The following is a 26,119-nucleotide window of genomic DNA, read 5'->3' on the forward strand; positions in this document are numbered from 1 at the left end:
GGAGGCACAGTAAAATACGTTGAGTAACTTTTAGATCCCTTATTTACAATATGCTTTTGTCAATGACTTTATTATTTTCTCTTCCAAGTTTTAGGATTTGTCTTTTCTCTACCATACAGGGAATATATTGATTTTAATTAAATGACTAAAATTTACTTGGGCCAGTGTGTTTGAGCTTTGTATCAGTTACTATAGAAGAGTCTAAACTAAAACACTAGGCTAGGTGATAGCCAGATTTGTTTGCTTGTTTGAATAGGTAATACATTGTTTTAGTTTCCTCATTGCTAAAGCAAATACCATGCAGTGGTTGGCTGAGACAAAATCAAGGTTTTGAGGCCAGAAAAGTCCAAAATCAAAATGTCATCAAGACAATGCTTTCTCCCAAAAGACTATGGCATTCTGGGGCTGGAGATCACTGGTGCTGGGCTTTTCTGTTATCTAGTAACGCACATGGTGGCCTCTATTAGTCAGCCAAAGGGGTGCTGATGCAAAATACTAGAAATTTGTTGGTTTTTTATAAAGGGTATTTGTTTGGGATAGAAGCTTAGAGTTACCAGACCATAAAGCATGAGTTACTTTCCTCACCAATTTCTTTTACCATGTGTTGGAGCTAAATGGCTGCCAGTGTCTGCCAGGGTTCAGGCTTCCTGGGTTCTTCTTTTCCCCGGGGCTTGCTTCTGTCTGGGCTCAGTGTTCTTCTCTTCCCAGGGCTTGCTTCCCTTTGGGCTCAGGGTTCCTCTTTTCCTGGGGCTTGCTTCTCTTTCCTCACAACCAGGGTCTCTGTGTACTTACTTCCTGGGGCTGTAGTTTAAGTCTCTAGCATCAAAACTCCAACATCAAAAACTCCATCTCTGTCCTTTGCCATGTCTTTTATCTGTGAGTCTCCACCACCAAAGGGCAGGGACTCAGTATCCTGCTAACATGGCCCAATCAAGGCCCTAATCATAATTTAATCACACCCAGGTACAGACCAGTTTACAAACAGAATCCAGTATCTGTTTTTGGAATTCATGAACCATATTGAACCATATCAAACTGCTACATGGCCTTTCCTAGCTTCCCCTTTTTTCTTCTGGGTTCTGTTGACGTTCAGCTTCTGACTGCTCTCTCTGGCCTTCTCTCTCCCTGTGACTTGCCCTTTCAGACCTCAGTAATATGATTTACACCCATCCCAACTCAGCTGGGCTGCACCTTAACTAAAGTTACTTCATGCAAAAGTCCTGTGCTTACAAGCGTTCATACCTCCAAGAATAGATTAAGTTTAAGAACATGTTTTTCTGGCGTACATAGCTCCAAAATACCCCCTACGTACATGCACAGACTTAATGAGATACAAAAAGATTTCCAGCCATAGTATGCCTCCCTCCCACCACTGTTCTCTGCCTCCCAGACCCCTTTCCTAGAGGCATCTAGTGTTACCAGTTGTTTATCTTTCAGAGATATGGGTATACATAAACTTTTACTTTACACAAATGGTGACAAAATAGATACATTTTTAAAAGATAGTTTTCGTTAAAAATTGTTGATACAAAAAATATTTGAATATATACAGTATAGAGACATTTTTCTTTTTAATTTAACAGTATATCAAAGAGATTGTTTTATATCAGATATAAAGCCGCCTCATCCTTTTTAATTGCTGTAAAGTATTATATTTTATGGATGTGGCATATTTTATTCAGTTTCCTTAATGGTGGGCATTTATGTTGTTTCTGATCTTTTAATACTTACAAACAGTATTGACATTTGACCTTTTGAGCCACTTTGGTATAAATGGGTCTCTTGCTAAAAAATATGATTTGGATTCTTTTTGGTCTTAACTGAGAGACTTTTTCTTTTAATAGCTGAGTATCTCATTTATATTTGTTGATAATTTTAATAACTCTTTTTTATTAGGCATATAATGTGTGGCAGGTACTGTTCTAAAAACACTTTTCTTATACCTCATTTAATCTTTGCAAGTCTATGAAGAAGCAGAGGCATAGAGTAATGAAATCATTTTCCAAATCTAGTAAAATGGAAGGGTGGGATTTGACCCAACTGGTTTGACCCCAGAACTGTTATTTTTAATCATACTGGTATGTTGTTCCCTTATATGACATATATTTGGTCTTATTTCAGCTATTTTATTTTGCTGTGCTTTCTGTTTTTTTAAAAAATTAATTTATTAAAATATATCACCCCCACACAAACATACATAAACAGTAAGTGTGTAGTAATAGTTGTGAACTTACAAAACAAACATATATAACATCATACAGAATTATCATAACTCACCCTACTACCATCACCTTTCATTGTTGTTAAACCTTTTTAACTAATGATTAAAGAGCATTGTCAAAATATTACTACTATTTTTCCCCAAACCTTCATATTATTATCTTTATATCATCTATATATGAACATATATAAACAATTAAGTGTATAGTAAAAGTTGTGAACTTACAAAGGAACATGCATAACATCAAACAGGGGTCCCATACATCAACCCTCCACCAATACCTTGCATTGTCGTGAGACGTTTGTTGCAAATTATGAAAGAATATTGTCAAAGTCTTACTACTAATTATAGTCCTTATCTTACATTGATGTGTTTTTCCCCCAACCCACCCTATTATTACTTTTTAAATATATTTTTTATGGCAGAGGTTATAAACTTACAAAATAATCATGCACATGTGCAGAATTCCCAAACAACACCCCTCCATCAACACACCACACCATGGTGAAACATTTGTTACAGATAAGATAATATCATCTGATTGTTACCATATCCATAGTGTACATTCGGCTCACATTTTCCATACTGCCTTATTATCAGTATAGTATATCTTCGGCATAGATGCAAGAATATTATATTATTACTGCTAACCACAGTCATAGGTCACTGTAGTTGTATTTTTCCCACGCATTTCCAACACCCTGCAGTAGTGGTGTACATTTGCTCTAGCTCACAGAAGACACTCTTGCATCTGTACCATCAACCACAATTCTCGTATTCACCTCTTGGTTTACTGTGCTATTCAGTTCCTAGATTATTCTCCAGCATTCTGTCAGTTGGCATTTACATACCTAGACCACTATTTTCAGCCACATCCCCATTTATAAACTAGCTGTAACTCACTATTTACTATCCACTCTATACATTTCCACACTTTTACAGTAAAGCTAATTAAAACTTCTATATACATTAAACATCATTAGTCCATCTCAGTTCTTCTCTTACCTCCTTTAAGAATCCACCACTTACCACCAGGTCTTTAAGGTATTTTCCAAAAATTTCTTTTATAAGTTTTATGGTTCTTGCTTTTATTTTTAGGTTTTTGATTTCAGTTTGAGTTAATTTTTGGATCAAGTGTGAGATAAGGGTCCTCTTTCCTTCCTTCAGCTATGGATATCCAGTTTTTTCTGCACCATTTTGCTGAGTGGACTGTTCTGCCCAAGCTGTGTGGGTTTGACAGCCTAGTCAAAAATCAGTTGACCATACATGTGAGGGTCTGTTTCTGAACCATCAGTTTGATTCCATTGGTCTATGTGTCTGTCTTTATGCAGGTACCATGCTGTTTTTACCACTGTAGCTAGGGAGTATGATGTAAAGTCTGGAGATGAGGGTTCGCTTTTCCTTTTTATAATGTTTTTGGCTATTCAGGACCCCTTATCCTTCTAATTAAATTGATAGTCATGTTTTCAATGAAAAAAAATGCTGGTGGATTTTTTATTGGGATTGTATTGAATCTGTACATCAGTTTGAGTAGAATTGTCATCCTAATGATATTTAGTCTTCCAATTCATGAGCATGGAATGTTCTTCCAGTTATTTAGGCCTTTTTTGATTTCTTTTTAACATTGAGTTGTAGTTTTATGAATACAAGTGCTTTACATCATTGGTTAAGTTTATTCCTGACTATTTGAGTTTTATCTGTCATATTTTATTTTCACCTCACTTTTGACGTTTTTGGTTACTTTCATTGCTATAATCTTCATTTCTATACTCTCTTCCAGGCTTCTCTCTCCTGTCTTTTCTTTTCAGGCCCTGGCACACCCTTTAGCATTTCCTGAAAATATGGTCTCTTGCTTAGAAATTCTCTCAGTTTCTGTTTATCTGTGAATATTCTAATCTTGTCCTCAGTTCTGAAAGACAGTGTTGCTGGATATAAGATTCGTGGCTGGAAGTATTTCCTCTTGTGGTATCTTAAATATATCAGATCACTGTCTTCTTGCCTCCATGGTTTCTGGTGAGAAATCATCACTTGATCTTATTGGGTATCCCTTATATGTTATGCATTGTTTTTCTCTTGCTATTCTCAGAATTCTCTCTTTGTCTTTGGCCTTTGGGATTCTGAGTATGTGACTGGGAGTTTATCTGTTTGTATTTTTTCATATGGGTGTATGTTGTGCTTCTTGGCCATGGATATCTAAGTCCTTCAATAGGGTTGGGAAATTTTCTACCATTAATTCTTCAAATATTCTTTCTGCCCCTTTTCCATTCTCTTCTCCTTTTGGGACACTCATGACATGTATGTTTGCACGTCTTTTGCTGTCTTTTAAGATCCCTGAGACCTTGTTCAATTTTTTCCATTCTTTTCTTCATCTGTTCTTTTCCATGTTCACTTTCAGAGGCCATTTCTTCAAGCTCACCAATCCTTTCTTCTGCCTCCTCAAATCTGCTATTATATGATTCCAGTTTTTAAAATTTCATTCCCTTAAGATCTGCTTTTTTTCTATGTATACTCTCAATTTCTTCTTTGTGCTCATCCAGTGTCTTCTTAATATCCTTAATCTCTTTAGCCATCTATCGAATTTATTGAGGAGATTTGTTTGCACATCTATGATTAGTTATTTCAACTCCTTTATGCCATCAGGATGCTTATCTTATTCCTTTGACCAGGCCATATCTTCCTGTTTCTTAGTGTGGATTGTAATTTTTGGTTAGTGTCTTGACATCTGTCTTACTAGAGTATTTATTCTGGTTGAGTTTTTCTCATTAGTTTAGGGCTTCCTATGCTTTCTCCCTTGCTGGTTGTGCAGTAGGAGCCAAGATGTAATTGGAGCTGTAAGCTGTGGAGGCTCAAGCTGCCCTCATTGTCCCAGGGACTGATGAAGCTTCTCTCAACTTTCTCCTTTGCCCAGGGGTAGGGACAGAGTCACAGCTGTGTGGAGTAATCTAAGTTGTGCAGGCCTAGACTGTAGCTACCCAGAGAGACTGATGAACCTTCATTCCCCTTTCTCCCCTGCCTGGGGCAGGGATGAAGCTGCAGGTGTGGGGAGCAGTCTATGCAGTGTGGGTCCAAGATGACCACAGTTGCCCTGATGCCTTCTGATTATTCAGTTTGTGCTAGCCAGATGTACTGCAGTTGCCTGGATAGGTTGGTGCAGGGATAACCAGCCTTCTTCCCTGCCAGAAGTGGGGTTGAAACGTAGTCTAGGGCTGCAGGCTGATCTGGGTGAAAGAAACTGGTTCCTACTGTCACTGTGATTTTCCGTCCTGGCTTCCCCTCAGGCTGGGGGCAGAGTCAAAATGGCGACTGTCAGAGAAAATACGGCTCTTACTGGGACATGGAGACTGATTGACCATAAGCAAAGAATTAATTTATTGAGAAGCTCTCCCAGTGGAGATTACCGGCATGGTGGGGTCTGAAGAGAGACTTCAGCCCACTCCTGGGAGGGGGGGACTTGAATTTATATAGAACTTTCCTAGGCGGGGAAATGCTAGTTAGTGGAAGGGAGGTGAAAGGTCTAAGTGAGGTAGAGGGAGGGGGTTGAGGGAGTCTATGGCTTCTTGGAATGCTGCAGGAGCAAGTGTTTCTTTTGATCTGTAGGGTTTTAAAAGGGTTTGTAAATAGTGAAGGTTTCTGTCTCATCTCCCTCTAATATGCAGGTAGAGGTAGTAAAGATCTCCATCTGCCTCTGATATGCAGATGGTGAAGATCTCTATCTCCCTTTACCCCTGTCTCTTTGGGGTTCCTTTGTTTAACCTGTGGGAAAGTGCCACATGGGAGAGGGGGTTTACCTTTTTCCCAGTGCATATCAGGGGAATCTGAGGTATAGCTTGTTAATTATTGCAAACCTCTAACATTCCTAACTCTTCGTTTATATAAACATACACAAACACACACACACATACACACACACACACACACACACACACACATATATATATATATATTTATTTATAGGGAGACCTGGGTATTGGGGTGTAAGGTACTGGGCCGAATGGGAGGGTAAGGGAATTTGGGGTGTTGGCTCTGTCTGGCTACTTCCTGCTGTCAAGGGGCCGAGAAAAGAAGTTTCTTTCCATCCTATACAGCTGACTGTGGTTTCAGGTCCAGCAGGGGCTGATATTGTTGTTTACACAGCAGAAAGATGCCATTTACATATTCCTGGATTATTGACTGTACAAATTGGATAAGAAGTGCTTTTCTTTTGGTGCTGAGATGTTTTGGCTTCTGGCACGGCTGCTGACACTATATTTTTGCAGCAGGAGAAGATTATGTACATGATCATGGGTGACATCTTGGACGGCTGTCGGATAAACTGAGTTATTGCATGAAGATGTGTGGACCTGCTGATATAGGAGGAGAATGAGAGTTATAATTGTGGTAAGGATAGGAATTAATTAGGAATTTTGGGGTGGGCTGTGAGGTTATCACTTCCAGGAGTCTGAGGAGAAGGAATAATAAGATTATACATTCAGCATTAAACAATGGCATTAACAATTGACAGTGAAATTACATGATTTGAAGGGCTTATACATATAGAGTTTTAGCTGAAATAGGAGACTTTAGATTATTAACTGTGGTTTTATAACAGTGTTTTTGAGTGATTTTTTAATGGATCTAAGATTTTCAGCCAGCAGAGCTGCATAGACCAGTACAGTGATCAAAATCACCACATTTTCCCCAGTTTATATAGTTTGAAGCATAGGCAACAACAAATTATTATTACTTCCCTTTTTGGACTTGGAGCACCTGGCACTTTAATTTGTAATTTAGATTTAGTCCGTTGTTGTAAGGATTCAGTTACAAGGTTACATGAGTTCCATTGCAGTGTCTGCAGCCCTGAAAGCATACTTTGCCCCTTCAGAGAGAGGGGACCGATGTAATCCACTTGTCCTCGTGCTGCTGGAGTCTGTGGTTGGCCAGTATGTTATATCCAGTGAGGTAATTGCCACAGTCGTTGGAGTGAGCACGATGGGCACTCATGGGTGATGTTCATGAGCTGCTAGTGAGTGACAGGCAGTTGGAACTGCTGGACTAGGCACCACAAGGTCTGTTATCCATAATGTTTGCGTTTTCGGTGGAGCCACTCTGCTGCTTTTTGGGTTTTCATAGTATGTCTCTGGATCTTCTTGAGAGCATCTGCCTTAAGAGTTACAAGACAGATGCTAGAGGAGGGGGCAGGGACATGATAGACAGTTACCTGTCACTGCTGGCAGGCATTCCACATGTTTTTCCACAGATTTTTCTTTTTTTGTAGAGGTCAGCTTATGACAATTCATTGTTCTTGTTTTGCACTTTGTTTTTTTCTTGCATTTGTGACTAAAACTTAAGTGGTATTTGTTTAGAAAGTTGCCTTTGCCGCAGACCCCAGCCAAAGCCAATATTGGTACTGGCTACATCCAATTTACAGGGTAAGTTAAGATCCACCCCCTTACTGCTTGAGCCTGTGTTATTGTTTTAAAAGCAGCTTGCTGGGGGGGGGGGGGGCGGCTCTCATTTCCATGCACAACTTTTTCTAATTAGCACATATAATGGTTTTAATATCTGAGTTAAATGAGAGATGAAGGGTTTTCAGTATCCCAATAATATGAGAAAACATTATACTTTATTGGTTATAACAGAGGGTACAGTTTTTTGTTTTACTTAACTAAACACCATTTAAGAATGTCATAGTCAGGACTTTGTAGCTTGTCCTAATTGTTTACCTATTTCAAGCTCTTAAGATAAACCAGTTGTTTTACTTTAGGACAAAATTATTTTTTTCCTTAACAATAAAACACATTGTATATACTTTACATACATGAGTTATTAAAATGATTTTGGAAACTGTTTTAAAGCAAATTTTATAACATGCAACTATCATGATTAAATTAATTAGCAGGTATTTTATTTTAGCAATGAATAAAAACTACTTTTTTCATTATTTTATGAAAACTTAACATTTTTAATGGAATTAAAATGATTTTTTCCTATTACCATTGTAATATGCAGATTGAGGTAGCTTTTATTCTTATTTGTTTATTTATTTATTTATTTATTTTAGTGTTACATTAGAAAAATATGAGGTCCCCATATACCCCCTATCCCCCTCACCCCACTCCTCCCACAACAACCTCCTCCATCATCATGGGACATTCATTGTACTTGGTGAATACATCTCTGGGCACTGCTGCACCACATGGTCAATGGTCCACATTATAGTTTACACTGTCCCCCAGTCCACCCGGTGGGCCATGGAAGGATATACAATGTCCAGTAACTGTCTCTGCAGTACCACCCAGGATAACTCCAAGTCCTGAAAATGCCCCCACATCACATCTCTTCTTCCCACTCCCTACCCCCAGCAGCTACCATGGCCACTTTCTCCACATCAATGCTACACTTACTTCCATTACTAATCAAAATAGTTCCAGAATAGAATATCAGTAAGTCCACTCTAATCCATACTCTATTCCTCCGTTCCGTGGGCCCTGGGATGGTTATGTCCACTCCACCTTTATATTGAGAGGGTGCTTAGATTCCACTTGGATGATGGATTCAATTCTCCTGTTTACAGTTCTAGGCACTCTTGGCTCCCTGGTGTGGTTGTTGACCTTCTTCACCTCCCTGTTAGTTGGCTGGGGTAAGTCCAATAAACCAGAGGGGAGGAGTTGCAAGTCTGTTGAGGCTCAGGGACTGACTATCACATGGACAGTCCAGAGATTCGGGTCCCCTGAGTATACACTAAACCCCAGCACCAACCACAGGTCCAATAAGAGTAACAGGAGAGGCTTTTAGTCATTAATTTAGTTTCTGTTTGAGGATGACTTTTTGTAATTAGTTATTGAATATTTCAGTTTAAGCAACGCTTTACGAACTTTTTATAATTATTCATAACTGCATAGAGTATAGTTACTTCAATTCATTTCAAACTCCATCTTCGCGGAACACATTTCCTTATTTAATGCCATCACAATACCTTCCACAACTTGCCATATGCATTCAAGTTTTGTCTTACATACTTTCATTCTGATTTTATGAAAACCAGCCAACTTATCTTAGGACAAAACACACTTTCTTGAACAAACTTATCAAATTTCAGTCAGCACTCTTACAAACTTTTCACTTCTTTCAATGTCTTACATTTCATTCTGTGAAGAAAAATAAATTTCATTTTAATTTAGGCAAGAACCATTTTTTAGGAAGAGATTTGTAGCAATTTTATCAGGCAAGGTTTACAATTTTTATCAGTCATACCTACTTATTAATATAAGCGCTTGTTTAATTTTTGGCCATTTGAATAGAGCTCTTGCAGGAATTAATATTACCATCCGGAGGTATTAAAATATATACTGGCAGTGAACAAAAAAGACAAACACAAAAAGAGTTTCGGCATAAGGACAGAAATATAAAGTTCATTAATTTGACTTACAATTTTTACTCTTTTGGTATGGTTATTTTACTGCTTTCAAGATTTCATTTTTTGGAATTAGTATTGCTTGTAATATGTAACTTTGTTTTTGGAAACACGTTTACTAGTAATCAGCAACAGCTAGGAATATCTGAGCACAATAAATGCAGTTAAATTTTAATTTAACAGTTTAGATAGATATTTAGCACATACATTTTGGATTATTACTTTTTAGAAATAGAGTTAGGAGTCAGCAGAAAACTTGTAAGAGGCGAGCAATTGTAGGTTAAGGAAGGTTATTAGGGACATCTGGGTATTGGTACAGAGGAATAGGATCTGATAAGGTGTTTGAGTTGGGAGAGATCAGATTGAGAAGGGGATGTGTTTTCTGCCTCAGCCACTTCCTGGAGAGGGAGTACAAGAGCTGGGGAAGGAGCCTGGAGAGTGGGGAGTTGGGCTTGAGAGTGATGGTGGGTGGGGAGAAGGGTGCAGACTTACAGGGAGATATAGGGGCACTGGAGGAGGATGGAGTAAGTTGGGGTGCTGATGAGGCAAATGGCAGTAGAGGAGGGATGTGATTGGAGAGATCTGAGTTGGAAGAAGGAATTTCTGTGTACAGATGGCAAGGAGGGGTGGGGAGAGGAGGCGAGCTCCAGCTCCAGTACCTGTATGAGGAGGGAAGAGAGTTGGGGTGGAAGGCTGTGAGGACCAGAGTGGGAAAAGGAGGAGTTAGTGGATGTGATGTCCGAGGAATATATAGAGGAAGTGCAGGGGAAGTCTGATCAGTTGGATCAAAGTCGAGGTTTTTTGGGGGGTTTGGGGGCCAGAAAGGAGGAAGAAGAAAGCTTTTGAAGAGACTTTTGGTGTAAAAGAAGAACTAGATACAAAGTGAGAGAATGAGCGTAAGGCATCTCGCATGTCTGCCACTGCTCTGGATAAAGTTTTTTAAGTTGTGGAGAACTTGATTTTCATTGTCTCTTTGGTATTGTGGCCACACAGAGTTTGAACAGAAAATGAGTTTTTTAAGTTTGATGTTTCCTTCCAGGTAAAGAGTTTTAAGGTTATGAAGGAGACAGCCCAGAAGTGTGGATTTGTGGGGGGCGAACTTGAATTCCTCATTTTAGGTGGCTTGGGTGAGACTAAGGACCTCTAGAACGGGGGGAGATTCTGAGTGAGATAGGTGTCCCTGAATCAGATATCTCCAAGGAAATGGGAAACTGCTCTTGGAGCCAGACGTCTCTGGAGCCAAGGGGTTTCTTCCCACAAGGATGCAGGCATACCGCCCACTGTGGCCCTTGGGGAATGGTGAGGATCCTGACCTAGCACTAGGTTTTCCCAGTGGGTTGTCCTGGACAATGGAAAAGGAGAGAGAGACAGCAGGATCCTCCAGTGGAGAAATCCTTAATTCACCCAGCTGAGATTTGATGTCCGGTGTTAGATATGCATTCAGCCATGGCAGAGGGGAGAGTCCTCCCTAGTCAATTAGTCTCAACATGATCCCAGTCCCAGGTTTCAGCACCGTATGTTGGAGAAAATACGGCTCTTACTGGGACACAGAGACTGATTGACCATAAGCAAAGAATTAATTTATTGAGAAACTCTCCCAATGGAGAGGGTCTGAAGATCAGACTTCAGTCCCCCCACCAGCATGGTGGGGTCTGAAGAGAGACTTCAGCCCACTCCTGGGAGGGGGGGACTTAAATTTATACAGAACTTTCCTAGGTGGGGAAATGCTAATTAGTGGGAGGGAGGTGAGAGGTCTAAGTGAGATAGTGGGAGGGGGTTGAGAGGGTCTATGACTTCTTGGAATGCTGCAGGAGCAAGTGTTTCTTTAGATCTGTAGGGTTTTAAAAGGGTTTGTAAATAGTGAAGGTTTCTGTCTCATCTCCCTCTGATATGCAGGTAGAGGTAGTAAAGATCTCCATCTGCCTCTGATATGCAGATGGTGAAGATCTCTATCTCCCTTTACTCCTGTCTCTTTGGGGTTCCTTTGTTTAACCTGTGGGAAAGTGCCACATGGAGGAGGGGGTTTACCTTTTTCCCAGTGCATATCAGGGGAATGTGAGGTACAGCTTGTTAATTATTGCAAACTACTAACAGTGACCACTGGCCTCTTTCTAACTTGGACAGATTTACACCCCAGCTGTTCCCAGGGTTACATCTTAGCCATCGGAGTTTACCAATGAGTAGCAGAAATTGGCAGCCAACTGTCTCCTTCTCCCCTGTTTTTGGGAAATGGAGCTTCCAATTCCAACCACAGAACAGCTCCTGGGGCAGCTTGTGCCACCAGAATAGGATAATCACTGGCCTCCGCAGCTTGGCCGATAATTTCCTGGAGAGGCTGGCACAGGTCCCCTGCAGCCTCCTCCCTGCTGGAGGTGACGCTGGAACCTAAGCTAGAGCTGCACCTGATCTGGATGGAAAAAGCCGGTCCCTACCAACACTGGGATTTTCAGTCCGCCCTGCTTCCCCTTGTGCTAGGCACAGAGTTAAGGTGGTGGCTCCCGGCCTGTTTCTGACTTGAACATGCTCAAATTTTAGCTGTTCTCAGGATTATACTTTAGCACGCTCAGTTTACTCATGAGTAGCTGAAGTTGGTGCCCGGCTGTCTCTTCCTTCCCCATTTTTGGGAAGTGGAGCTTTCAATTCCAATCATGGAATAGCTTCCGAGGTGGCTTATGCCTCCAGTGGAGGATGGGTACCAGCCTCCGTGGCATGGAGTGCTCTACTTACGAATTTTCCCTGTAGATGGGCTGTCTCCTCCTCCTTTTACTTCAAGGATGTTGCACAATGCTCTTCTGGCCTCGTGGAGCCCCCAAACAGGTGCTTCAGCTACCTCCAGAGAGCTCTGAGTGTTTGCTAACTGCCCTGTATCAGGAGCTGACTCTAGGGTCTCCTTACTCTGCTGCCATCTTGCTGGTTGTCCTGTGCTTTCTGTTTTTAATGTTTTATTTTTGTATTAATTTTTTTTAAAGTACGTATTTTCATTTTTTTCTTTGCTTTGCATTAGGGGTGCATTCTTTCTAATAATTTGGGAGGTTTGTTGTTTCTACTTATTTTATTGTAAAAATAATTTTATATATTTACCCCTGAATTAGTTCTGGTGTGATAAATTACTTTCTGCCATGATCAGCAATCAAGTTGGTACACCTTCACATATTTTTACCTCCCTTGCCTCCTTCCACCTGCCTTTGATTGATTTTGTTACAGAATTTAACTATTCTAATGTTAACACTTTTGACTCTATGTGTTCTTATGACTTGGATATTTTATTAGCTTTAACTAGTATCTTTTAATTCTGTAATAGAATGGTAGGTTATCAGTGTCTTTAAACTCTCTCCCTTCCATTTATACCTCCCAACATGATATTATTTCTGCTTTTATAATTCATCTTATTTACGTTCTGCTCCATAATTTCCACAAAAGAAAACCTTTACTTCTACGTCTTAAATGGAGTCATCACTTACTGTCAGTCCTTTCACTTCATTTTCATTTTGCTAAAGTTTACCCTCTAATAGTTAATCAGGGAAGCTAAATTCTCTGTTTTTTTTTTCTTTCTTTTTTATTAAATTCTTTTTTTTAAAAAAAAGATACACAAATCACAAAAAATGTTAAAGTAAAAAATATAAGAGGTTCCCACATACCCCCCTCCCACCCCCCACTCCTCCCACATCAACAACCTCTTGCATCATTGTGGCACAGTCATTGCATTTGGTGAATACATTTTCGTGCACTGCTGCACCACCGCATGGATTATAGCTTACATTGTAGTTTACACTCTCCCCTAGTACATTCAGTGGCTTATGGCAGGATATATACTGTCTAGCATCTGTCCCTGCAATATCATTTAGGGCAATTCTAAGTCCCGAAAATGCCCACACATCACATCTCTTCTTCCCTTTCCCTGCCCTCAGCAACTACTATGGCCACTTTCTTCACATCAGTGCTACAGTTTCTTCCATTTCTAGTCACAACAGATCTATAGTAGAATACCAGTAAGTCTACTCTAATCCATATTTTATTCCTCCATCCAGTGGACCTCTCCAAGTTTTTATATATTTTAGAATATTTTGTCATTTGAAAGTAGGTATTTGAATTCTTGGAAATGCCTTTGGTCATGATTTTCATTTGCTTTATTTTTGCATTTTTCTGAATTTCTTTTTGTTTTCTGTTCTATTATTTTCTCCCTCCTCTCTATTTCTTCCTATTTTTTGATGTTTTTTAATTGTTTCTTTGTGCTTGTTACTCAACTTTAAATGAGGTAAAATTTTCCAGATTAGTTATATATGAGGCCCAGGGTAGTGTTCTGGATGAACCTGCTTTTCTGCCATGGATTTTTCTTCCTTTAAACTTGGTTGCAAAGATATGTCTAACCTTGCTGCTTCTAGTGCTTTGTAGGGTCAAATGGGGTTTGGGGAGGCTTCTGCAGCCAGCCTGTGCACCCTGATCTCATTCCAAAAAAGGATTTACTTATTTTGCTTTTCTTTGAAGAACTCTGTAATCTGCCTACAATCTGATGTCATTGTATTCTCTATTTGTGTCCTCTCTCAGATTGCTTGAATTTTCACTGTTCTTGGCAACTTGCTTCAAGTGTATTGAGTTTCAGGGTATTTAGGTATTTTGTTACATTATGGAAGATAGAGTTTGCTTTTCTTTACAAGTTCTCCCTCTTGTTTTAGGATGTTTGATAAGAGCAGAAGTGTTCAGCAACACCCTTATTTTACTTTAAAACTTTAAGACCCACATATTTCTTTAATAAATTACTCTGGGCATACTCCATCTGTAATATGAGAGTTGTATGTAGCTAATATCTGTAATATGAGAGTTGTATGTAGCTAACATTCTTCTAGGTCAACCTTTATATGGTTTTGATTTAATTACATAAAATTTGGGTGAACACTAAGTACAGTGAGTGTTTTCTTACAGACAGAACCTCCACTGAATACACCAGAAAATAGAGAATATCTTGCGGAAATCATGTTTGAATCATTTAATGTACCAGGACTCTACATTGCAGTTCAGGTAAAAACAAAGTTTTTCTTTTAGGATTCCCAAAGAATTGTAGTGAAGAAATGGTAATTCCAAAGGTTCTGTTTTAAGATCGTGCTGTGTGTTCATCCTCAAACTCCCCTTTTTTCACTCCCTGAACATATACATACACATACACATACATACACACATGCACACACACCCATTCCATTCCCTGCCTTTTGTTTAGGTTTGAACTAAAATAACTGTAGAGAACATGTTGCAAGGTTTATATTTTTATATTTATACTATTGGTATAGAATTTGTCTCTGTCATTTTTACACTCATTGAAGTATTTTTCTGTGGGTGACAAAATAAAGGTGTAGATATGGTTCTCTTTTTCGCTCCTTTCATTTACTTCTGATCAGAGAAAAAAAAAGATGCAAGAGAATCTATTGAAAACAAAATAAATACTTTTAAAGAGCTTCCTTCCTTATTGATTTTGGGCTTCTAGAAGATCTTAGTATACTTTCTTGCTTCTGAGAGACCCTATAGTTCTATGAATAGGTACTTTTAAAACTGATTGTTCTTGATTTGGGATTTTTTAGTTGGTTTTAGTTGCCACCTTATATAAAAAGGAATTGACTGAAATTTATGGGAATAAATGAGATGGGTGTTTCCCAAAATATTTTCTGCATAATACCACCCCTTCTAATACAAAAGAGGAGTTCCATAGAAAAATTTGGGAGACTCTACATACTGTAGCCTCCAGCTCATAATTCCTGCATTAAAGTAATCTGTTTATTCAGCACTTCCAAACTGTTTTAAACACAAACCTCTCCCCTTTCCCCAAGTTATTTACATTCTATGAAATTGGGAGACACTTCAGAAAATACTGGACTAGTGGATTTGTGCATCAAGTTCACCTGGAGAGTGGGTTTAAAAAATTTTATTTTATTTTTTAATTATCTTTTTTTAAAGTTAATAGATCATACAAAATGTTAAATTAAAAAACATAAGAGGTTCCCATATACTCCACTCCCCACCCCCATCATTTTTTTAAATTGTATTTTTTTTGAAGATACATAGATCACAAAAAGGTTACATTAACAAATGTAAGAGGTTCCCATATACCCCCTACCCCCTACCCCACTCCTCCCGCATCAACAACCTCTTTCATCATTGTGGCACATTCATTGCATTTGGTGAATACATTTTCGTGCACTGCTGCACCACCGCATGGATTATAGTTTACATTATAGTTTACCCTCTCCCCCAGTACATTCAGTGGGTTGTGGCAGGATAAATATTGTCTAGCATCTGTCCCTGTAATATCATTTAGGGCAACTCCAAGTCCCAAAAATGCCCACACATCACATCTCTTCTTCCCTTTCCCTGCCCTCATCAACTACAGTGGCCACTTTCTCCACATCAGTGCTACAATTTCTTCCATTACGAGTCACAAGAGTTCTATAGTATAATACCAGTAAGTCCACTCTAATCCATATTTTATTCCTCCATTTGTGGACCCTTGATGGTGATGTCCACTCCACCTCTATATCGAGAGGGGGCTTAGATTCCACATGGATGATGGATACAGTTCTCCTGCTTGCAGTTGTAGGCACTCTCAGTTCCCTGGTGTGGTGGTTGACCATCTTCACCTCCCTGTTAGCTGACCTGGGTAAGTCCAATGAACCAGAGTAGGAGTTACAACTCTGCTGAGGCTCAGGGCCCAGCTGGCACATGGCCAGTCCAGAGAGTCAAGTCTTCTGAGTATACACCAACCCTAGGGCCAAGCACAGGTTCAGTAAAAGTGACAGAACAGGCATGTGTAGAGAAGAGTGGTTTTTAAAAGTAGAAATTCTCAGGCTTCATCCTAGATCAGTGCTTTCAGACCTTAGTACTTTGGGCTGGGTATCTCTTTGTTGTGGGAGGCTGTTCTGTGCATTTTAAGACATTAAGCATTATCTGGCCACTACCCACTAGAAACTAGTATCACTTCTCAAGTGTGACCGTCCAAAATGTCTGTAGACTGCCATATGTCCCTGGTTGAGGACCACTGTCTTAGATGTATCAAATTAGAATTTCTAGATGTGAAGCCTAGTAATCTATTTTTCTTATTAAGTAGTTTTATTGAAATATATTTACGTACCATACAGTCGATCCAGATTGTATAATCTGTTGCTCTCATTACAATCACAGAGTTGTGCATTCATTATCACAGTCTATTTCTGAATATATTCATTAATCTGAAAAGAAAAACCCCATACCACTAATACTCCCTATTACTGACATTTAGCATCGGAGTAATAACTGTTTCAGTTGATGAAAGAATTTTAAAATATTACTTTTAACTACAGTCCATTATTCCTATTTATGAAAGAACCTTCTTAGGTTTGTATTAACCGGAGTCATCATCACAAATATTCTCTCTTGTTCAGTCCCATGTTTTTTGTTTTTTGATTTTTAATTTAGAAAAGGTGTAGGTTTACAGAAAAGTCATGCAAAAAAATATGTTTTTGTATACCCTGCTATTATTGACACTTGCAAGAACAGTGTGGTACTTTTATTAAAATTGAGGAAATAATATTAAAATGTAATAGTCCTTTCATTGCAGTTGATGTAAAAATATTATATTATACCTGTTAACTATAGACCATAAGTTCTATTGGTTGTATTTTACGATGTATATATTACCTTATTTGTTAACACTTTGCAATAGTGACATATTTTTCTGGTTCATGGGAGAACATTTTGCTATTTGTACAATTAACCACATTCTTCATCCACGACCAAGTTCATTGTGTTACATAGTAATTTATTTTTGTAAACTCTACAAGTTATTTTATTGCAACCAGTCTGTGGTTCCACACTGAAAACCAGTTGATTCAAAATTTACTAATGTTTTCTGATTCTGTCATAAAAGGAGAGGGAGGAGTTTCTGTCTTTTCTTTGTAAAACTTTCGTTTGCTGTATTGAAAGTTTGACTCCTGGAGTTTAAATACATTAAATATGTGTGTTCTCCACATTGGAATTTAAATTTGGGATAGCAGCGGTAGGAAGGTGGAGGATGGGTGAGAGTGTATGACTGAACCTGAGAACAAACAGCCAAAAAACTTTTTGAAAAATTTCCCTGTGTGCTAATGGTTTCAGTGTCTTCTCCAGGCAGTGTTGGCTTTAGCAGCATCTTGGACATCTCGACAAGTTGGCGAACGTACATTAACAGGGATAGTCATTGACAGCGGTGACGGAGTAACCCACGTTATTCCAGTGGTAGGTTGAATATTTAAATACTTAACTTTGTTAAGCTTACTACCTGATTTGAGTCAAGGGAAGAAATTAAAAACATATTTCTGTAGTTAAAATTATACTTTTAAAGTAATAATCATACTTTATAAAGTTAGCAAGATTTTTAAAACCTGGGATGTGATAAGAGGGTAGAACATGACCAGCATTCATAGCTTTGGCAATTTGAAATTCATGGTGGCCCATTTCCACAGTCAGAATTTCCACAGTCAGCAGTTATTTGAAATCTCCAGGGTTTCTGATTGATTCCTCTGGGTGTAACATCATAAAGAACATTTTCTCTATTTTCTTACTTATAATTCTGAGCTCTTGGGCGATAGAAATCATTTTGGATATCAGATTTATAGGTACAATGCATGACCACTTGAAGGATTGTTTCTGTTCTCTGAAAAGATGCAAATAGTTTTAACCAGTTCATGTTTAGAGAAATTCCTTGTTATTTCAAGGAAGAAAGATCATACATTTTGATTTGTAGAAGGCTCTGCAATATTGCCTTTTGATTTTGAATTATTAGAGAAGTGATGATATCTAATTCAGGCTTCAAGAGACCTATATTTTTCTTTTGGTACAATGGTCTATTTAAATGAATTATTTAGAATTTGGCTTTTTGAAAATTAATTGGAACTATATGAAGGCATAGATACAGTAGAAAGCAGATTTGCCCCCATTCCTGATCCTCACCTATCCTGGTGCCCTTTTCAGAGAACCATTCTTACTAGTAATTTGTGTATTTTTAAGATATGCTTTCTGAATATACAGTGTGTATACCTCCTTTTAAAAATGCAAATTAGGGGTTTTAAAAGCTATTCATTTATGTTAACTGAAAAAATAGCCACCATTTCATTTTACTAATTCAAGGAATGATGTACTAATGTACTAGTGTTTTAATTCCTTAAAGATTAGAAATCATTGAAATGCAAGTACTGAATATCAATATGGATTAGGCAGGGAAAAAAGTAGTTAAATTCCTCCCAACCCCCACCCCATCCTTATTTTTTTGCTTTGTATGTCCTTTGTACTAGGATAAGGACAGACAGGGTAGGAGAGAATGACTCCCTGAAAAGTGTTCTCTGTGCTTTAAGCACTTTTCAAGCCAATCTCAAAAGACTTATTTCTTTTTTATGGATCATTGGGAAGTGTTAATGCCACTTGATATATACTTATTGGAAAATTCAGACCTCAGCTTTCTCTCTAAGGTGCAGCTTCTAGAAGCACTGTGGACTGGGCCTCAAGATAAGATGCTCTTGGGCACTCTGGCTGTTTCATCTTTGTTTCTTTGCCTATCTCATGTATCTGATTTAGGGAAAGAAAAATCCCCCATGGTATACAGAACCAAAGAGAAAGTTTTTTTTTTTTTTTTTTTTAAACTGCATGCTTTTCATTTTTTCCTGATTATAAAAATTACATTTATTGTAGAAAATTTGGACAGAAAAGAGAAGTGTGAAAAAGAAAGTGAAATCATCCATAAATTCACCAGAGAACTACATTGTAATTTCAGTTATATAACCTTCAAAGCTTTTTTCCTTAAATATACATCACACATACGCATTTTAGGCACAAGTGGGATGTCCCATGTCTGGCTTTATATTCCAACTATAATCATATAGTACTAAAGTTATATTTTGAATATTAATTGAACCCTAATTTTTTCTTAGATGGTTAAAGATTTTATGAAAAAATACTTAATAACTATATGAGAGCCTGTATATCTTAATTCACTTATTTATTTTTCTATGACCGGACATTAGGTGGTTTTAATGTTTTTAGTGCTGTGATGAAGTTGATACTTATTTAACACTGAGCTAATTTTAGAAAATGTTATATGTAATACATAGACTATAATTGTGAATAATTTGTGTATTAGAAAGCTAATATTATTTTTATGGGTTTGAGTTGATCTTTATTATTGTAATATTTTATATGTATCTTTTATGTTTTTAGATTTATTTTATTCTCTCCCCTTCCCCCAGCCCCCGCCCCCATCCCCACCCCATTGTGACTCTCTGTGGCCATTCGCTGTGTGTTCTTCTGTGTCCACTTACATTCTTGTCAGTGGCACTGGGAATCTGTGTCTCTTTTTGTTATGTCATCTTTTTTTGTCAGCTCTCCATGTGTGTGGTGCCACTCCTGGGTGGGCTGCACTTTTTCACATAGGGCGGCTCTCCTTGCAGGGCACACTCCTTGCGTGTGGGGCTCCCCTGCACTGGGGACATCCCCAAGTGGCATGGCACTCCTTGTGTGCATCAGCACTGCACATGGGCTAGCTCACCACACGGGCAAGGAGGCCCTGGGTTCGAATCCTAACTTCCTGTATGGAAGGGGGACACTTTATCAGTTGAACCATATCTGCTTCCCTATATATATCTTTTATCTTCATCTTAAAATATTTTACAAACAGCTTGGACTCTGTGGAAAGGCTAAATCTTCTTTTGCTTCTAGAAATTACATCAGAAAAAAATTAAGAAAGAATTCAGTAACTTGTCCTTGCAACTTAACCAATGGCTGCGTATGTAGCATGTAATTACTAGAATTCATAGCATTTCACTTCCATTCTTCTCTGCCTTACTTGGATGTTGTGACACAGAAGCCAGTGCTGTAATATGAAAACTGGATACATGACTCATTTCTTCTTTATCTGGTGAAATTGTGGTAGGGAGCTATTCATCTCTGGCCACCAGCACTCTCCCCCACCCCATTTTCCACCCTGCAGAGCAAGCTGGATGTGTATGTCTAAGACAGTGGCTTCTGTGTCAAGTATGCCCACATGAAGATGTTGAGGGAGCTTTGGGTTTACTGCTGTATCCATGGCTTCTTACCCATCACTGGTCTGGTTGTGTGAACTCTTGGAGCTTACCTGCCTTGACACTGGCCAGTGCTAATGTTCAGCTACAGATGGCCGAGTTGAGGTGTCATCTGCAGCTCCTTTTGAGGCACTTCACAGACATGGTCCTTACTAGTCCAGTAAGGCAGGCAGAGTAAGACAATTCCCTCTAGTGAGAGCTTTGCTATCTGAAATCAGCCAATGCTGTTCTTCAAATAGTTACCTTCTTAGAATTATTCTTAACAAATACAATTCGTATTTATTGAGTACTTAGTACATGCCAAAAATCTGTGCTAAGTGCTTGACATACAGTATTTCACTTAATCCATATTATAAACCTTTGTGGAGTTTTATTTACTCCATATTATAGATGAAGACCTGAGGACTGAAGCATGTTAACAAACTTGTCCATGGCTGCTCGGCTAACAAATGTAGAGCTAGACTTTGAATTCTGGTTGCTAGAATCTAAGTCCTGTGTAATTAGCCAAATTGTTGAATTTCAATAAAAGTAGATTTGTAGTTGGTTTAACAGTTTATAGATAACACTTTTTCCTTTTTGTTAGAAAAAAACCAAACTATTGAATTTACTGATCCAATAGAGAGCATAACTTTTTGGAAATGAACTATGTTATATAGTTTTTCTTTTCATATTCCTAATGAAACATCATTGTAATTGCTTATAGAAAGTCTTAGGCTATTGGAATAATTTAGAATTTTAATTACTAATGGAATTGCATACATAGTCATTTTGAAAGACATCCAGTACTGAGCTTTGCACAGAATGGGGATTCAGTCAGTACTTGTTACTAAAGTAAATGGGGCCGGATGGGGAGGGTGAGGCAGGAAACCTTATGCGTTGGTATGATTCTTAACCCCAGGAATTATTCATATTGGTTGTTCTGACTCCTCTTCTCCCCTAGGCAGAAGGTTATGTAATTGGAAGCTGCATCAAACACATCCCGATTGCAGGTAGAGATATTACATATTTCATTCAACAGCTGCTAAGGGAGAGGGAGGTGGGAATCCCTCCTGAGCAATCACTGGAGACTGCAAAGGCCATTAAGGTAAAAACATGTGAATTGGTTGGTTTGGGTTGAAATATAAATAGTATTTGGGTACTTCCCCTTACACTATGGCCCCTGCTCCTACGTTCTTTCCTGTTCTCCACCCACGAATATATATCTTTTTAAATTTTTTTAATTTTTTTTTATTTTTTAGATTTATTTTTATTTATTTAATTCCCCTCCCCTCCCCCGGTTGTCTGTTTTTCTGTGTCTTTTTGCTGCGTCTTGTTTCTTTGTCCGCTTCTGTTGTTGTCAGCGGCACGGGAAGTGTGGGCAGCGCCATTCCTCGGCAGGCTGCTCCCTCCTTCGCGCTGGGCGGCTCTCCTTATGGGTGCACTCCTTGCGCGTGGGGCTCCCCTACGCGGGGGACACCCCTGTGTAGCACGGCACTCCTTGCGCGCATCAGCACTGCGCATGGGCCAGCTCCACACGAGTCAAGGCGGCCCGGGGCTTGAACCACGGACCTCCCATGTGGTAGACGAACGCCCTAACCACTGGGCCAAAGTCCATTTCCCTGTATCTTGATTATCACTTTAACTAGCTAAAAGACTTAACCTTTTCTTCTAAACAAAAATTCTTTGTAAGGTTCCAAAGTTAGTATTTAATTGTAAATGAGAGCAGCGTGATAAATGGTATTGAGTATAATTGTATATAGTATATCATCATTTAAGTCTGATGGGATAGAACTTTCAATTAACTGAAAGTTTCTTTCACATCTCCCTCCATGCTTCATTTCTAGATTTAGTAAGCAAACTGCAGCAAAAGTGACTGTCAGGAGTCTAGTAAGTCTGTATTCAGTTAATTTCCTATACCTATTATGTATGATTCTATACCCTGACAATTTTAGTTCAGAATAATGCCATTCTAGGATCCAGAATCATAAGAAAAAATTCACCTGTATTTTCTATACTCTAGTTACTATGCTAGAAAAGTTATAGGAATTTTCATAATTTAATCAGTAATATTAGAAGTAAAATGACGATTAATCCTTATTTAAAATATCTGCTTGACCTAATCCAACAGATTGGTTTTTGTATTACACTGTGTGTGGTGGGTATAGTGACAGACCTTAAGGGAGTTTTTCTTTGCAGGTTGTAAAATCAGGACTTATTATTTTTTATTAAAATATAAAAAAATCTGAGGAGCAGGTATAACTCATTTGTTGCATTCCTGCTTCTTGGGTACGAGGTCCTGTGTTCAATCACTGGTACTTCCCAAACAAACAAACAAACAAACAAACAAAACCTAAAAAAAATCCTTAGTAATGGAAGGATAATTATTACATAGATGAAGAGGGAAGAATTTAAATGTAGGGGTGTGATATGTGACATGGAGCATCTCCTTTCTCCAAAAACACATAGTTTTTGAGCTGTAGTAGAAGCTAGTCTAACTCTTGCCCTTTCCTCACTACTTTTCTTTTGTTTAAACACCTAATAACTGAGGCTCTTCTTAGCCAAATGATGATTTAATGAAAGTACTCTTGCAGATGGATTACAAGTGGTGATTGAGTGAAAGAAATTGTCAAAGATAATTTCGAAGTTTTGCATGACACACTTGTAAAAATAGATATTTTAAGGATGGGATACCTTATAATAGAGTAGGACCTCCTGTAAGTAGAGTGACCAGCCATCCCTCTTTACTTGGGTTTGGGGTTTCCAGGGTTAAGGGGCTTTCAGTGCTATGCTGGGTTGAATTGTGTCCCCCCAAATTCATATCCACTTGGAATCTATGCATATGACCTTATTTAGAAATAGGGTCTTTGCAGATGTAAACAAGTTAAGATGAGGTCATACTGGATTAGAATGGTTCCTAATCCAATGATATATCCTTATAAGAAGAGAGAAATTTGGACATAGAAATACACAGAAGGAAGACAGCTGTTTGATGACAGAAACAGTGCTTGGAGTGATGCACCTACAAGCCAAGGATTGTTGGCAACCACCAGAAGCCAGGAACCAAGGAAAGATCCTTTCCTAGAGCCTTTAGAGAGAGCATGGCCATGCCGAACCTTGATTTTACACTTCTAGCCATCAGAACTGTGAGAGAATAAATTTCTGTTGTTTAACTCCACTTAGACTGTGGTAATTTATTACAGCAGCCACAGGAAACAATGACAGGTGCTGTTGTGGGGAAGTCCCAGGCAAACTGGGAAGAGTTGGTCACTATAGCAGTTACAGGTTCTTTCCCTTTGGTAGGGGGGAATGTTTGCACAAGTGTCATAAGGACTTTCCATTTAGACTAAAATATTTCCCAAGGTTTTTCCTCTTCCTTCCCTTGCCTTTCTTCAGTGAAAGAAAAATTTTGATATTCGACGCAGGCTTCCTTGCCATCCCAAAATCTCTTAGGCAAATCAGAATTAAACCTTGCTTTCCTCATCCTCAAGTTGGTTATTTCCTTATATTCACTGGTTCTCTGGTTTCCAATTCTGGCCCTGAAATCTTAGCTGAAACCTTCAGGTATTGACATTGTATTGCTCGGAAGAAAATAGATTCCTTTTATATTCGCAAAACTGGCTACATTGATCCTATTTCATAGGTTAGCCCTGCTGTTATTTATTTCTTACCTCACTTGTTTCTGTAAAGAAAGAGATCCTGGAAAGAGTGGTTTAGATTTACTCCTGTGCCATATTACTACCAAGACTATCTTCTGTGGTTATGAGGAGGCATTAGGTTGTATGTAGCATTATATATACCATCTTTGCAGCATAAATTCAGAACCTTGAGATTGACACTGCTAACCTTCACTCAACTTCATTGAGGCATTCAGGCCATCTAAGTGAGTTGAGATATCATAAGAGATTGTCTAGGCCTGTATGGACAATTTGATGGTTTTGTCTCCAGTCCTGGTAGGTTAAAGTTGTGTTGACAGACCCAGTCTGTCTCTCTATTATCAGGGAAGAGTGTTAGGGTAATGATTCTAATCCATCAGTTTTATAATTCTAATAGAGTATATCAGAGATATCCAGAAGATGGTATCAGGATATGTTTCAGGGACTCTGAGTAGCTTTAAACCTAATATTATGAAAACACCTTCAGAGCCTTTGTTCCAAAGTGTGTTGAACACCAACTGTGTTCCAGATGCTGTGCTAAGCGTTGAACGAAGTCCACATGGCTCTTATCCACAGGAAGCTTACATTCAGAAATTAATTCACCAAGTGTCACATGCTGCTTTACTGAGTTAGCTTTAAGGACATGATAAAACCAAAGATCAAGGAGAACAAATATCTGATAATCAGGACACACTTCACACATCTGAGGCTGGCTGTTGGTGCTAAGGTGAAAACCATTAGCAAGTTCTCTTGCAGCAGCAATATACAGGCAACTCCACCCTTTTTTTTTTTTTTTAATTTTTAAAAAATTAATAGATCACAAGGAATCCAACCCTTCTATGTGACTCTACTGTTTAATTTTTTTCTGTGACATCTATTACCTTATAACATACTATGCTCATTTAAAAAATTTAGTATGGTTGTTTATTGTCTGATTCTCAACTAAAGTATAAATGCCACAGGACAGGGATTTGTGTATGTTTTGTTCACAGATTCATTCTTGTGTGTACCAAGTTCCTAGGCATGCAATAATATTTGTTGATTGAATGTCTTAGTTTATCTATTCTATCTCTTGCCAAACCAGTGGAATCAGATGACAGTGTTGTGTTAGACTCCACACCAGCATAACGATTGGCAGATTGATAGTGATCACTCCCTACTGTCCAGATGTTATACTTGGCTTCTTATATCCCATTACCCAAAGAAGCTATTAGCAGCAGTAAATAAGGCATAGATTTGCTGGGACAGAGGATGACAGTGAGGTTGCTTACCACATGGGGAGCCTAAGAGGAAGAAGAAAAACTTTATAGATACCTTAAAGCATTAGTTCAGATAATATGGCAATAAAATTTGATAGACTAAGGCTAAAAAAAATAGCCAAGTTACAAAAAAGGCAGATTAACATGTCCAGAAATCAAAAGATAATTTCTAATATGAAAGACTAATACAATATGAGACTTGATAGAACACCCACATTGGATTATAGTGTGTGGGCAGGACATGATTTCAGAGATGCTTTTAATGAATGTCATTACTGTGCATTTGTAAGAGAGTAGAAACTGTGGATAATTGTTAATACCTGGTGATGTCTTTGTGTGTGTATATACAGGAGAAATACTGTTACATTTGCCCTGATATAGTAAAGGAATTTGGCAAGTATGATGTGGATCCCCGAAGATGGATCAAACAGTACACAGGTATCAATGCGATCAACCAGAAGAAGTTCGTTATAGATGTTGGTTATGAAAGGTTCCTTGGACCTGAAATTTTCTTTCATCCAGAGGTAAGATGTTTCTTTTTTGGG

General features: G+C 38.5%; 1 protein-coding gene across 7 annotated transcripts in view; it reads left to right on the forward strand.

The window, feature by feature from the left end:
• The window catches only part of ACTR3B (actin related protein 3B), a 204,945-nt gene that overhangs the window by 85,846 nt on the left and 92,980 nt on the right, over positions 1–26,119 (forward strand). For 6 of the 7 annotated variants that reach the window (XR_011648903.1, XM_058297577.2, XM_058297582.1 and 3 more), the window contains 4 exons: positions 14,535–14,630; positions 17,742–17,849; positions 21,624–21,767; positions 25,925–26,098. Coding sequence is in view for 6 of the 7 variants with exons in the window: in XM_058297577.2 (XP_058153560.1) it covers positions 14,535–14,630; positions 17,742–17,849; positions 21,624–21,767; positions 25,925–26,098 (522 nt within the window). In the remaining variant the exon portion in view is untranslated. The remainder of the gene's footprint in view (positions 1–14,534; positions 14,631–17,741; positions 17,850–21,623; positions 21,768–25,924; positions 26,099–26,119) is intronic. The other variant, XM_058297580.2, reaches the window with a different exon arrangement.

This window comes from Dasypus novemcinctus, chromosome 5 (genome assembly GCF_030445035.2).
Source record: "Dasypus novemcinctus isolate mDasNov1 chromosome 5, mDasNov1.1.hap2, whole genome shotgun sequence".
Lineage (NCBI taxonomy): Eukaryota > Metazoa > Chordata > Mammalia > Cingulata > Dasypodidae > Dasypus > Dasypus novemcinctus.